Consider the following 13,638-nt stretch of genomic DNA (forward strand, 5'->3'; position numbering starts at 1 on the left):
AATTTCTAATTAATAAATTTGTTATTCCTTATTCAAATTTAATCTCTGACATAATCATTGCTGGATTGCCTGGATTAAATTCTTCTTAACTAATTTCTTCTTATTTCCAAACTTGAGAAAACAGTATTTTGTATTCTCAAAAACTTTTCTTAAGATTGTTCTTAAGATCAAATTTAAGAAGTATTCATATTCCTGAAAAGAATGTTCACAAATAACTTCTCCAGGTTATAACCTCTAACCTGTCTTAAAAAGATGCTCAATGAATTTATTGGGTCGTTTCAAATATTAAGCATACAACTTTAAAACTTAGAGCTTAAAAAAGACAGTGTACAAATGAATGGGAAAGAACGTTGCATCTTGAGACAGGTTTTTTTTTTTTTAAATAACAATTTTAATGGTCCATTAAAAACATGACAGAGTGATTAGCTCCCATCAAACAACCACAACGAAAATAGTCTGCGCGATCATTAGGATATCTAGTGTAGCACTGGCCTAAAGTTGAAGTTAGACGTTTGATATTCCCAAATTTAGGGACCGTCTCCAAAGTTACATCCAAAATTATAATAATATCCAAATAATTTAGTCATAAAACCAATTGTAAAGTGTTCATGTACATGTCAGCTATAATGCACACATTTATTTTATATTCTACATTTTTAGATTTATATTTGACAACTTTAGATTTGACAGTTGACAGTAAATTGACAGTAAATGAATAAATAAAAAGGTGTGCATCATGTAGCTGACATGTACATGAACACTTTACAATTGGTTTTATGACTGTAAATTATTCCCTTCAAATGTTATAGAAGGTAGAATCGTGCATACCAATTTGATGTAACTTTAGAGACGGTCCCTAAATCTGAATATCAAACGTCAAACCAACTTTATGCCAGTTACGGTAGGTTAATCTACAGGCAGTGACAGGCTTTGAGGTGTTTTTCATTCAGCGAGTCTTCAGCAATTACTCCCTTTCAATCAAATAAACACCTTTCACTTTCTTTTTAAGAACTTAGGGCAAGATCTTAATTATTTTACTTATGAGAATATTTCAGAACTTCCTAAGAATTTTCAAAGAATTGCACTTAGGAACTTCTTAGGAAAATTTAACTTCTTTAAGATGTTTGTGAATCCGGCCCCAGGGAGGAAGTAGGCAACCCCAGGACACCATCCGTCGACTCGTTAGGAGCACGCCCCAACATTGTCAGGCATGCATACAAGCACGTGAGGGCCATACAAACTACAGAGTAACATTTTGAGTTGCTGCAATGAAATTTAAGCAAAATTGACTAACCTGCTGCATAATTTCACAATGATTCTCTGTAGGTTGATTAATATTTGAGCGGTATGCAATCGGATATGACAACATTTAATAACATTGAAATCTAAAAGTAGTTTTACTATAAGGGGTTAGAATGTTCTACATGGAAAAACATTTCTGCTGGAGAATCCCAAGCTTCTTGTCAATATAGTTTGACTTTAATGGGTTGGGACAGGTCACCCAAAAGTGAAAATTATCCCATAATTTTGATTCTAGTTTTTAAAGTTATACAATTCTCTTACTAAAACGCAATGCTTCACTTCAGAAGTCCTTTATTAGCCCCCTGGAGTATGGATTAGTCATTCACTTAGGATGGCTTGAGAATTCTCATTTGTGTGAACTAACCCTTTAAGCAATACTGAATTCCTGTGAAGCTTTTTATTTTAATTTACCAGTTGATGGCACAGCTGCAACACCCTAGTAACAACTAATAATATCCTGGCAACTACATAGCAACATATACCATTCTATCTAAATTTGATTGTCAATTGCAGCAATAAATGGTCAAACAACACTGGGCAACCCATTTTCTAATGGCTTGTATTAATTATACAACTTCAATAAAAAAAAAAATAAAAAAAAAAAGAGTAAAAAATAATTTATTGGGATGCAAAGTGTATAAAAGTAACAAGACAACTTAAAATACATTAAAAGTGACTCATGTTCATTAAACATCTCAGGTCACAAAAGATTGTATAAAAAGGTAGTAAATTTCCTCAGGTACAAAATGGCACCGAAAGCCTGCAACAAATAGAGAAACAAAAAGAGCATAAAGTCACACTGGAACATAACCTTTAAATGTCTTGCAGACTTGGTCTTTTCCCACTTAAAGACCAAGGATCTGTAGTGACATGCATGCAAATTAGCCAAATAGCCATCCAAAAGAGTTCCCAAAATGGCAACCAGGTGAACACTGGTGCTACACATACCATGACCATAGGAATTCATAATATAATACAAAATCCACAGAAATGCATTTCCCCTTTAATATAAACATTTTTGGGTCCAATGAATAAACTTTTCCATGACCGTTTCAGTCATGGGAAAGCATTAATGAACTTGTAATGCAATAGGAAAGTGGATGGTAAGAGCAGAGGCACTTCAACACTATAGAGATAAGACAAATTTGGCCTAGTAAGTTGTATACTATAGCAATGTCCAAACAATATTATATTATAGCAAACAATCGCTGTGTGTTGAGCACGTCTTAGAATGTTTTAGCTAGTCGTTAAATGTGTGCCCGGCTTAAGGGTACATTTACATAACATACTAAAAATGTTTTTCCTTTGCATTTTTGAAAAGGGATCCCTGATCATACAAATACACACACTTATGCAGCCAGGCCAGTAGTTGGAGTGGATTCTGGAATCCACTGCTACTTCAATATATCTTAAGTTATTAACCAACATTCATTTAAGTTATTTGAATGACTTCAACATATGTTAAAGCATTCATTTTCCTTTTCAAACAATAGAAAATAATTTTGAATATTGTCTGTACCTCTGAAAAGAAAAGAACATGTTATCAGTATGTTATGGGAAAGTTAACTGCTCAGAGCAGAGCTCAGATCAACTTCAGCCTTGAAGAAGCTGTGAAATGTGTGTATGTGCACCAAGTGTTCTGTGCAGGTCCCTTAGTTACTGGTGGACAACTGGCACTCTGAGACGAGCATCATGACGAATGGAGATATGCCATCGGTCCATGTGTGGAAGATTACCAAATTTATCTTCTTAGCGTTAGAGTATAATTATTGTGGAAATGTGAATGTACGCAGAGCGGCCTACGAACTCCTTGTGAGACTCGAAGCTGGCTTCTGCTGATGAAACTGCAAACTATTCTTCAGATAAATTCTCTTCAAATTATTAATTTTTTTTAACTTTGACTCCGGGTCTTTATTCATCATATCTGGCCTTTTGGGTCTTTAACTGTAAAATTCCCCTACATTGGCACTGTCACATTGTAGAGAAACACTATGCACCTATAGATGTGTGCTGCGTTTTTTTTTTATGCCCTTTCCTCGCCAACTTCCCTCAGTTTCATTGACTCGGATATACATCATTGCTTACGTTGCACGAGTGCCCACTACTAGTGGAACCTTTGCAATGGGCTGAATTGGAACATCCCAAGCCCTTGATCACTTGGAATCTGCTATGGAGTTGATTTAATTTCCCCCCTGGCTAGTTAAAAAAAAAAAAAAAAAACTAAAATGGAAATATTTAAGATTTTTAAAACTGATTAAAGTTACAAAGAACATACAATTGCAAAATAAATTAAATTTTAGTTTAAGTATATAAAAAAAAAACAGTCACAGAAATTTCAGATGTAATTAGATGCAGATATATTTATAAAAAAAAAACAAAAAAAAAAACAAGTGCACTATCAAATGATTAATAGTACACAGTACAGTAGTTAAAGACCTAACGTAAAGTGGATCTACCAGATTAACTAAGTTGTTTTATAAAAACGTGCAGTTTAGAAAGAATATTTCTTGTATTTGCACTTAACCACCGATTGCTGAAAAGTCATTAAATATTTATACACTTCACCTGTAACAGCTGCTTGGTAAGGCCAGTCTGGAGAGAACCACTCGCCATCAGCCACTGAGCAACACAAAACAAGAGTTAGTACACAAGCCCTCACAAAGCGACAGTTTCAAAGACAAGTGCAGCTCTACAAAAATATCTAATGCTTGTAAAATTTAAGGACATTTTGTCTATTTTGTACAGCTACAAGAACACTTTTTTTAAGAAGTGTAATTTTGACTAAAAACTAGAATCTATTTGTTTTTAAAACAAGAGTTGAATATAAAATAACATACTAAGCTTGTTTTTAGAAAGTTGAATGTTTTATGATGTGTTAGCCAGGTTTAGGAATATTGACTTTTGAATTTGCAAACAACGGAATTTGAATTTGCAATGATTGTGTACAAATGAATGAATGAACAGTTGTGCTAAGAGAGAAGTTTAGGGTTGATATTACCTTTTTGAAGCTTGCATTACACTTTACGCCATCTTTTCCAATTTTGTCGTTTAAGCCGGCGAAAATCAGGTAAGACTGAACATTTGAATCATCCTCACGGTCAAAACTTTCACCCTGGGCTACAAAAGCCTGTGTTGAGTGATCTGGTTGAACAAGACATCTCATGCCGTTTCTTTTGCTTTTTTTTGGGTTTTGCACGCAAAACTACCATATGAGCACCAAACATCTAGATTGATTTGTGCATGTATACTTTACCTTTTAAAAAGGGGGATCTATCTGTGCTTTTAGAGGTGACTCTGCAGGTCTTACCTCAAGATCCTTTTCAATAGAAGACAAACATGTTGAGTCTCTGTGACATCAGAGGGATTTAGTGACTCTGATGCGAGGTTGCAACAGGGTTATCGCTTTTAAAACAGGTATAAACACATTAAAACTCCAGGATTTTCTTATTGTGTATAAATCATTGTTAATGTTGAATAGATTGACTAGCTGTTAAAGAGGTCATACCAATCCACTTGTTTTTGCACCAAAAACAGGCAGACAATTCATTGTAGTTTGTCCCAGTTGCCTTACCGAATAAGAGTTGTAGCTCGAGTTAATGCATTTTTACTTAAATTTTGAGTTCTGAATTTTATAGCATTTTCTCATAGTACAACGAATACCAAAAGCAAGAGTTGATTTAGAAGATATGACCCCTTTAAATTATCCATAAATACAAAAAGAATTCAGATTAGCTTGTTGGGGGACCAAGGTAACAGATTTTGAAATTTGTCTTTAATGTTATTCTGAGGTCAATTGTTCCTGTACAAGACATAATGTGCAGCCTTTCCACGATCTACTTGATACAAATAACTCCATGCTAATTGCAGACTATTTAAATCAACGGTTTATACACAATAGATTTTGAACAGCAAAACAAGTTCTCTATCTAAATATTGTGATGTTATAAAAAGCATGCAGAATTTTGACAGTTTTACAGTTTGCAACAGTTGACAGTTTTATATGGGATGACTATTACCACTTTAATAAGTCAAAAACAAACGTTTTGAAGGCTGTAAAAGAAAACTATGCTTTATTGACAAACTGATAGGGACACATTTTGGACATATTTAGTTCCCTAGTTAGGAAATGCACACAAGGTTTCTAATATTTCGGAAAATGCAAAACTAAAAACACCAAAGAACAAGTCTAATATTTGGGTATTGTACGTACAAAGGTTTGAGAGGGTAGTTCTTTTACCTGTCTAGAAGTAAACTCGAACCTTTGCGATATTTGTTTTGCTCATTTAACAAAACGAATCAGCAGATGCGAATTTTTGGATGTTTTCACGAGACTTTCAAACAATATAGCCTCAAACCAAATGGAATTTGTTCTTTGAAAAATAAGTAACATGTTGATTTGTACAGGAACTAATGTTTTTGAGCATCCCTCTTTTTTTTTGTTATGCCTTACAAAAGCGCGTTTGGAATAAATCTAAGTGATATTAACAGGCATTTTTTCTTTTTTTTTAGCAAGTCATTTTACACATGGACATCAGCTAATTATCTAGCATTCAGATATCAATTTTTCAGAGAAGAAACATTTAACCATTAAAAGAAATAAAAAGAAAAAACAAAAAAACAATTGTAAAACAGAAAATGCAAAGAGAATATAAGCACAGCATATAATCGCAAATCTAAAATGTGTCATGAACTTATGAATGGTCATCGTCCTATGCAGATTCATATTAAAAAGGAGTGTTAACCAAAACAGGATACAAAAACAACTAGAATTACTTTAGGTTGTTACAAGAGGTTACGAGGGGAGATGGTTGCCCAAACAACTGCAGAGATGGAAAGGTCTTAATATCTCCCATATGGGTGTTCCCGAAATGACTTGCCCTGGCGGGCAGTAGGGGCCTTCCCGCCAGCGCTGCCCCAAGCACCGCCATCCCAGTCATCTTCTGCTGAAAACACAAAGGCACTTCTGTAACATGGATAATTCATTTAAGACTAACTTAGTGCTTCATACATAACGTTCCTGGCATTAGGCATTCGGGAATGTTGTAGATTAAGCATGCTAAAGGTCTAACATTAGAGTCTCTAGTACAATAGCTATTCCATGCACATTTTCTATTTTCATAGATGAAAACATGTCTTACTGTAAGATTCGTAAGTCTCTTGTGCCTCTCCGTGACCGTAATCGTAATACTCTGTGTCTCTGTGGAAGGACAAAAGCAGAGTTAAAAAAAAGCCGTTTTTACTGATCTTTAATCTTAGACCACAACAGGACTTGGACTGCAGCTGGCCAGGAAGATATGGCATTACATCGTTTGATAAAGTTTGAACTGAATGAATATTTTTGGAAACTAGCCAAAGGAAAACAGCTCTACCAATCTAGAGAAACAGATAGAGGGAAAAAAAAAACAAAACAAAAAAAAAAAACAAAAAAAGACTCACGGCTGTGGAGCAGGTTGACTGTAATAGCTCTCATATCCTTCATAGGAAGCCTCCGCATATGGTTCTTCATAAGCCTGAAAAAACACAGGCGACAATGGAGGAGTCACAAGATAAACATTTATAAAGACTTGCAAAGCCTTTTAAGTAACAATACTGGCTCAATCCAACAAAACTAGGGCTGTATCTATAGTGTTACATCGCGATATAAAAATGCGAAGATCAGAAATTTTGTTTTCAGGATTCTTTGAACAAAGAGAACAGCATTTATTTAAAATAGAAATATTGGACCACCACACTTGTCTTATTTAAATGCATCCTTTCTGAATGAAAGTATTAATTTTTCCAACTACACCATACTGACCCCAAACTTTTCAATGGCGACAAATATAAGACTGTTAAAACAGGAGCAATTGCTGGTGTTGTGGATATTGACTTACATATTCACCGTAAGCTTCTGGTTTGGCCGAGTGCTGTTGGTGGGAGAGAGCCGATGCTGGTGTCATCCTCTGAGACTGTGCTGGTGGTCTTGACCGAGAGGCGGCACCTCCTCTGTTTGGTGTGGAGGGTGGAGGACCACCTCGTCCCACGGGAGCTCCCCTTGCTGCAGCTCCACGTCCTGGACCGCCTCTTGGAGCTCCTCCACGTGGTGCTCCACGAGGGAGCATACCGCGACCCCTACGAGAAATGTATATTTCATAGATATTCCAAACACTTATGATTGTTCAGATCATTAAAGACAAAATGATTCTATATCCAAAATATAGCCTCCGTTTTGCTACATGCATCTGTTAGTGGTTCTCACCTAGGGGGTGGTGGGCCACCACGGCCTCTGCCAGGAGGGCCGAGGCCTCTGCCATGGCCAGACATATCCTGGGAGCCATTCAAAAACCCTGGATCCATAAAAGCATCCGGATGCATTTCATCAAGACCATCCACCTGACATGTGTGAGAAAGGATAAATCAGATCAATCAGTTAAGAATTAAACCGTTTTACATCCCAAATGAACACCATAAAAACAAAACAAGTGCACTGACATTAAAAATAAGCTTTATAATAATCCTATATGAAAACAATGGCCAATCCTCAATATTAAGACTATCATTGTTAGTAATGTTTAAAATTAAAATATACAATAACTTTGATAATGGGCATGTATGCGTTATATTATTTAAATTAGCTAAAGATTAAAGCGTCAGTTTGTTTGTGCTCACACTTACAGGCATTAGGAACTTTTTGACTTCATCCATGGCATGTGCCATACGCAGGTAACAGTCTGGAATGGGAGCAAAAACTTCAATGTGGACGTGCAACTCCATAGCCAAGTGTGCATACTTCGGATCTCCACCCTTCCGCAGCTCCTCTTCCTGAAGGTTTCACAATTTAATATTTAGTCACCAGGTCATTGAACAGTAAACTCAACAGTGCAAGGACTGGTTCATTACCTTGTTCTTATCTCTCATGGATCCTTTGCCCAGTACAGAGATTTTCGCTCCAGTATCTTCCTGCAAACGTTTGATCGTGCTGCCCTGCGGCCCTAGAATCTTGCCCACGAAATTAAACTGATGGGAGAAATGAGAAGTGAATTAATTCAACAAGTCCTTGCATTGTACAGACAAACTCAGACAGTGCGTGATGACTTACTCGAGGGTACTGCTTTACTGGAATGAGCACTCGCTCTTTCACCCTCACGTTTTTGGCGGTGAACAGATCCAAGTATGTCTCAGACTCTTTTTTGGGTTCACCTTTCTGCACCCTCTCAATCTCTGCAAGAGAAAAGAGAAAAAAAAAAAAAACCAAAACAATCAGCTCACAGCAAAAAGAAATCATGCATTTTTGCTTTACCACATCTATTCTGGAAGTTGCAAACATCCCAAAAAATAAATAAAACACTTTGCTAAATGTAACTAGAAACAAATTGAGAAATGTACTTTTACATATTGTTATATGTACTTTGACTTAAATTAGTGCAATTGCTAATGTGATACCATAACCCCTGCCCCAGAATTTAGGACGAGCTTGATTGTTCAAAAGTACTAGAGAACTTGACTCATTAAAACCTTAACTGTCACCATCCTGCTAGTGGGATGCTTGTCACTTTATTGCCTTTATTTCTTATCACATATTTTAGTAATTACCATAAAGTAGGTATTCATCCTGTGAAAACTTTTGAAATCAGACAATGTATTACCTTGGAAACAGTACTTTAAATCCTTTAGAGCGCCTCTCCTAGTGGGCGGTGTCATGTTTCATATTGTAAATAATTTTATAATAACTAATTTTGACAACTGTCAGAAAGGTCGAGACTCAGTGTTTCAAATTTGGCAACTGTTTTATGGCAGAAGTAATAGTAACAAATTTATTTGTTACAGGACAATGCATAGTTCAATAGAATGTTGGTTTCGCCCAGTGGTTATTTTTGGTATTACACCTAAAAAAATAGAAATATCACAGGACCTTCAATTTGTGTGATAACTTCAAATTTGGAACAACTTGTTTAGATACATGGCTTTGATTTAATATCAATTTAAATTAAGTTACTTTGTACAGTACAGTTTTACAGTTAACTATTATTTCTGTGATTTTTTACAGTCAGAATAAAGACCTATGGTTGGTCTCTTTTTAAGGCATTCATGAATTACAACCATTTAAGTTTGTGAATGATGGTGCATTCACATTTGTGCTCAAAATGGGGAGTGAGAGTTAAGGGATGGAAACTGAAAACAGAAAGTCCTCAACTCTGGCCCTCAAAACCCACTTACCTGCCAAGTTCTGCTCCAACCCAAAACAATCACAACTGAACAAGCTAATCAAGGTCTTCAGGATTAGAGGTTTGTGGGTTTGGGAGCTGAACTGTACATAAAAGTTGATTTTGAAGGCCAGAGTTGAGAAACCCTGGTTTAATCCACCAAAAATCACTGAATGTTAAACAGTGTTGCCATTTGGTCCTGACAAAAACTGGTACCACATCACAATGGTTAGAGACACTGGATAAATTCATTAAATTCAATAAAGACTTTAACCAGGCAAATCATTAAGAACAAGTTCTTATTTTCAATAGCCTGTCAGGAGTGTAAAGGTCTCCTAAAAAGGCATACAACCATACATTACAATACACAGGGTGTTGGTGTGTGTGTGTGTGTGTGTGTGTGTGTGTGTGTGTGTGTGTGTGTGTGTGTGTGATATATATATATATATATATATATATATATATATATATAATATATTTTTTTTTTTTTAAATTATAGCTAGAATGAGGCATTTCGATTTGTATGCCCAATTCTAGTCATCTTTCCTAAGATTGCATTCACTACTGCAAGTGCATAAATTCCCGCGAGGGCGGGACAACCTGTCAATCACGTGAGATCAAAGCAATTGCAAATGACAACGATCCAATCGATACCCATGAACAAAATTCCCGCCTACATTTTTTTTGTTCGAGGCGTTTCACTCATAAACGTAATAGAGACGAAAATACGATTGCAAGTTAACTTCCACATCGACTTTTAAAATGATCAGTACAGATTAATTTATGTATAATCCATTTCTCTTTGTCTGCAATCTTGGGGTTCCTTTTTATTTAATTATGGGGTTGCCCGTCTCCACAAAAGAAAAGCACGTGTCGTTGCCTTAGAATTTGGAAACTGAATGCATTGAAAAGGTTACCTTTTCAACTTCAACAGTGTTGTCTACAATTTGACTAAATGCACCCAAGTATTTTCAACGGAAGCTGTATGCACATTTTTAAATACTTTCATTTATCCTTTGAATAAGCAGTACCCCTTGAGGTCGAATCAGGAATTGATTTTCAACGTGGTTCAAATTTGACCCAATTCTCAGTGTGGAACAGGAGGATTAAACAAAGAATCACGCCGTTTGCAGGATAAAACGCATCCAGTTACGTATAAAATCCTTAACTGAATGAGTTTCTCTCATCCGTAACAAGGCAATTATGATGTTTGAGCCAAATCTATCAGGGTATGAGCGTGCAGGTCGTAACAAATAATTATTCCCCACATTTCCAACATTAAACGACGTAACGTAACGCACAACATCATAAAACTCAACATACAGCACTGCATACTATTGATGGCATTGAAAAACACGACACGGCCTATCGGACCAAACCTACCGCTTCAGGCCTACAAACACGCATCTCACCGACGCACGTGAAATTATCTCAAGCAAGTATAGACTAACTCTCCCTTCAAAAACACAGTTCATTATATAATAACTAGAGAAGACGCAGTCCCTAGCTCTGCGTGAATTGTTTAATAATGAATAAAGACGCACTGACCTGCGCTTAGTAGTTTCATGGCGTGCGTGAACGAGGAGTCCAGGCTGTCTTTTTCCGCCAATAACTCCGGCAGATATTTACTGTCCCCGGTGCTGTTCTTCCTCTTGTTGTTTGCATCCATCTTGCTCACGGCTTACGAGACTTGCGCTGAGAAATTAAGCGATTAGTGCTGTTGTGAAAACGCGAACTGATGCTGAAGCTTTTCTACTCCTTCTTAACAAAGGAAACAGCAGCTTAATGGCGCCGATGGAAGTGACGTCAGGTGGTGAAATCGGCTTCCGTTTAAGAATGGGATGAGCCAGAGGGAGGGGCATCCACTGGTAACAAACGACTGTGATTGGACTGCCTCAACAGCACTGAGAAAAGAAACGAGTGTCACGTGTCGACATTAGTTTAGGCCTGTCTTGAAGCCTAACGTTTTATTGAAAAAATAAAATCGCCTTCCTTTATGGTTAAAATAACTATTCTTTTAGTTAAAACTTGATTATGGCGTATAAGAGGTGTAGATAAACAACAAATCAACAAACAATCATTAACTGGCTATGTGTTTCTGAGTTTAAACTCTCAAGCACTTTTTAAAGGTTTTGTAAAAATGTTTAATTGGTCTATTGTATATAGTTTATGAAAATCTTAAATACAATTAGAAAATTGCATTTTAATTGGGTTAGCCTATGTGTTTTTGTAAAGCCATATTTTGTTATATGACAGTTTTCACTTGTTTGCAATTTGCAGTGGTTACAATTTACAACTTTTAATAGTGTGATTTTTGGGGAATTGTATTAAAACCAGTTATGGTTCGCAAGCATTATAATGATAGTATTTGGAGAGGACAGAAATAAAAAACAAACACATTCAAAAACACATAGTCCCCATGTTTAGATTTTTTTATGGACTGAAGAAATAAAATTCTGAAATCTGGTCACTATAACATAATCTGGATGTTATCTTTACACACACAAAGGAAATCTAATGTAAAGAAGTGAAGAAAATAAATATATTTTAACATGACTTACAATTCAGATTAATTTATATATCATGGTATTTAAGTAAAGTGAGTCAGTGATAACCACAGTCCTAAATATTTTATAGTCAGTTTAATTCTATGAAGAAAATCCACAAAAGTCTGCAAAAAGTTGTTTTATACTCTTTGTGATGTTTATAGATTGACATTATAAGGGCAAAGATGAGTAGATGAATGGAGGTTGATGTTGATGGGGCAGATTTTTTTACATGTAAATGTGAAGACTGGAGACAAAAGAATATTGATCAGAGCATTTTGTTGTGTTTCACACAGGGTAAGAGCGTGAATGTGAGCAGGGCAAAGACAAAGGAACATAAATGGGGCTGTTTGCAGCATGTCTGGCATATGACAATGGATGAATGGGTGATTGGGAATGGGAGTAGAGCACCAGGAGTCTGCTTTGTCTCCAGAATAGAGTCTTAGGAAATGCTTCAGTTTCAGAGAAAGTGGAGTCAAGAGTTTTGCATTATCATCGTCAGACTCATACCACAACATTGTATCAGACTTGTGAATTTAAGCTCATTGTGCTTAATGTTTTTATTTTATAAACTGTGTATATACTGTATACAGTATATTCACAGTTTATTAAAATGAAAATATAAAACCAGTTAGGGTCCGTTTGACCTGCAAATATCATAATTATTATTACTAATAATACCCACAACAATAAAAAGATACAAAAATATATAATATATTCTGACCAGTAAACTAGAAAAATGTCCCAGTTTGACACGCAATCCGTATCACTGATTCAAACAAAAGCTTCGAAGCAGTATTTTCAAATCGGCTGTCACTAGATATTGCTGAAAAGTCGTTATTTTGGTTTTTTGTTGCACAAAAAGTATTCTCATCGCTTTATAACATTAAGGTAGAACCATTGCACTCACTTGAACTGTTTTAAATATGTTTTAGTAGCTTTCTGGGCATTTGAAAGTGTAAATTAACTTGCTGTCTATGCAGGCCTCACTGAGCCATCAGATTTTATCAAAAATATCTCAATTTGTGTTCCGAAGACGAATGAAGGTCTTACAGGTGTAGAACGACATGAGGGTGAGTAATTAATGATATTATTTTCAATTTTGGGTGAACTAACCCTTAAAGCACATCATATTTGATATGTGAATTTTTGTTGTGCACAACATGCCTTCTTCTGGCCTCTGATCAATGTCTTATAATTATGTTTTAATTGCTAATGATGCCAGCTTTTTATTATAATGTTGAATAGCCATTTTATACATATAAAAATAAATCAGTTTATAAAAGTATCACTATCATATTGATCTCAATAGTTCTTAGAATTGGATAGAAATGAAAAAAAAAAAAAAAGTGGTGTCACCCATAGACATATAATATGTCTATGGTGTCACCCATTACGCAAGGATACCGCAGAAATTGCACAAACTGGAGTTAAAGTTCATCCCATCTGTAAAATCACTTCTCAACAAGGATAGTTCACAGCTCAAATAAACAGTGCTTAAACACACAAGCCTATCATTTCTGCTTTTAGATCCTCTGGCCAGGTTTACCGGCATTATAAATAATGTTACTGTAACCGCAATGTTTGCATAAAGAAAAAACAGAAGG

The 13,638-nt window shown here is 35.7% G+C and overlaps 1 protein-coding gene across 3 annotated transcripts; it reads right to left on the reverse strand.

Annotated features, from left to right (window-relative positions):
* Positions 1-295: 295 nt before the first annotated feature.
* khdrbs1a (KH domain containing, RNA binding, signal transduction associated 1a) lies at positions 296-11,299 on the reverse strand. Of its 3 annotated transcripts, XR_010895195.1 has the most exons (11): positions 11,034-11,299; positions 8,381-8,502; positions 8,182-8,298; positions 7,957-8,103; positions 7,541-7,674; positions 7,176-7,413; positions 6,739-6,812; positions 6,441-6,499; positions 6,076-6,245; positions 3,868-3,921; positions 296-2,062 (listed from the first exon to the last, which is right to left on the reverse strand). XR_010895195.1 is itself a non-coding variant. In XM_067386053.1 (9 exons), exons 1-9 carry the CDS (start codon positions 11,152-11,154, stop codon positions 6,142-6,144), a joined length of 1,113 nt encoding a protein of 370 aa, XP_067242154.1. In that variant the 5' UTR covers positions 11,155-11,299; the 3' UTR covers positions 3,928-6,141. The 3 variants fall into 3 exon arrangements, 2 of the variants coding, with proteins under 2 accessions (XP_067242154.1, XP_067242153.1); XM_067386053.1 differs by lacking the exons at positions 296-2,062; positions 3,868-3,921 and having other exon boundaries at positions 3,928-6,242; XM_067386052.1 differs by lacking the exons at positions 296-2,062; positions 3,868-3,921 and having other exon boundaries at positions 3,928-6,245.
* Between the last annotated feature and the right edge of the window lie 2,339 nt (positions 11,300-13,638).

The sequence above is a fragment of the Chanodichthys erythropterus genome, chromosome 5 (assembly GCF_024489055.1).
Source record: "Chanodichthys erythropterus isolate Z2021 chromosome 5, ASM2448905v1, whole genome shotgun sequence".
NCBI lineage: Eukaryota > Metazoa > Chordata > Actinopteri > Cypriniformes > Xenocyprididae > Chanodichthys > Chanodichthys erythropterus.

Excerpts from the sequence above, each read along its gene's own strand:
- khdrbs1a (XM_067386052.1), bottom strand. The coding sequence starts at position 11,154 with ATGGATGCAAACAACAAGAGGAAGAACAGCACCGGGGACAGTAAATAT. Across the intron at positions 7,675-7,956 it reads TCAAAAAGTTCCTAATGCCT|GTGGATGGTCTTGATGAAAT; the intron begins GTAAGTGTGAGC and ends CACACATGTCAG. Across the intron at positions 6,246-6,440 it reads AGAGACTTACGAATCTTACA|CAGAAGATGACTGGGATGGC; the intron begins GTAAGACATGTT and ends TTGTGTTTTCAG.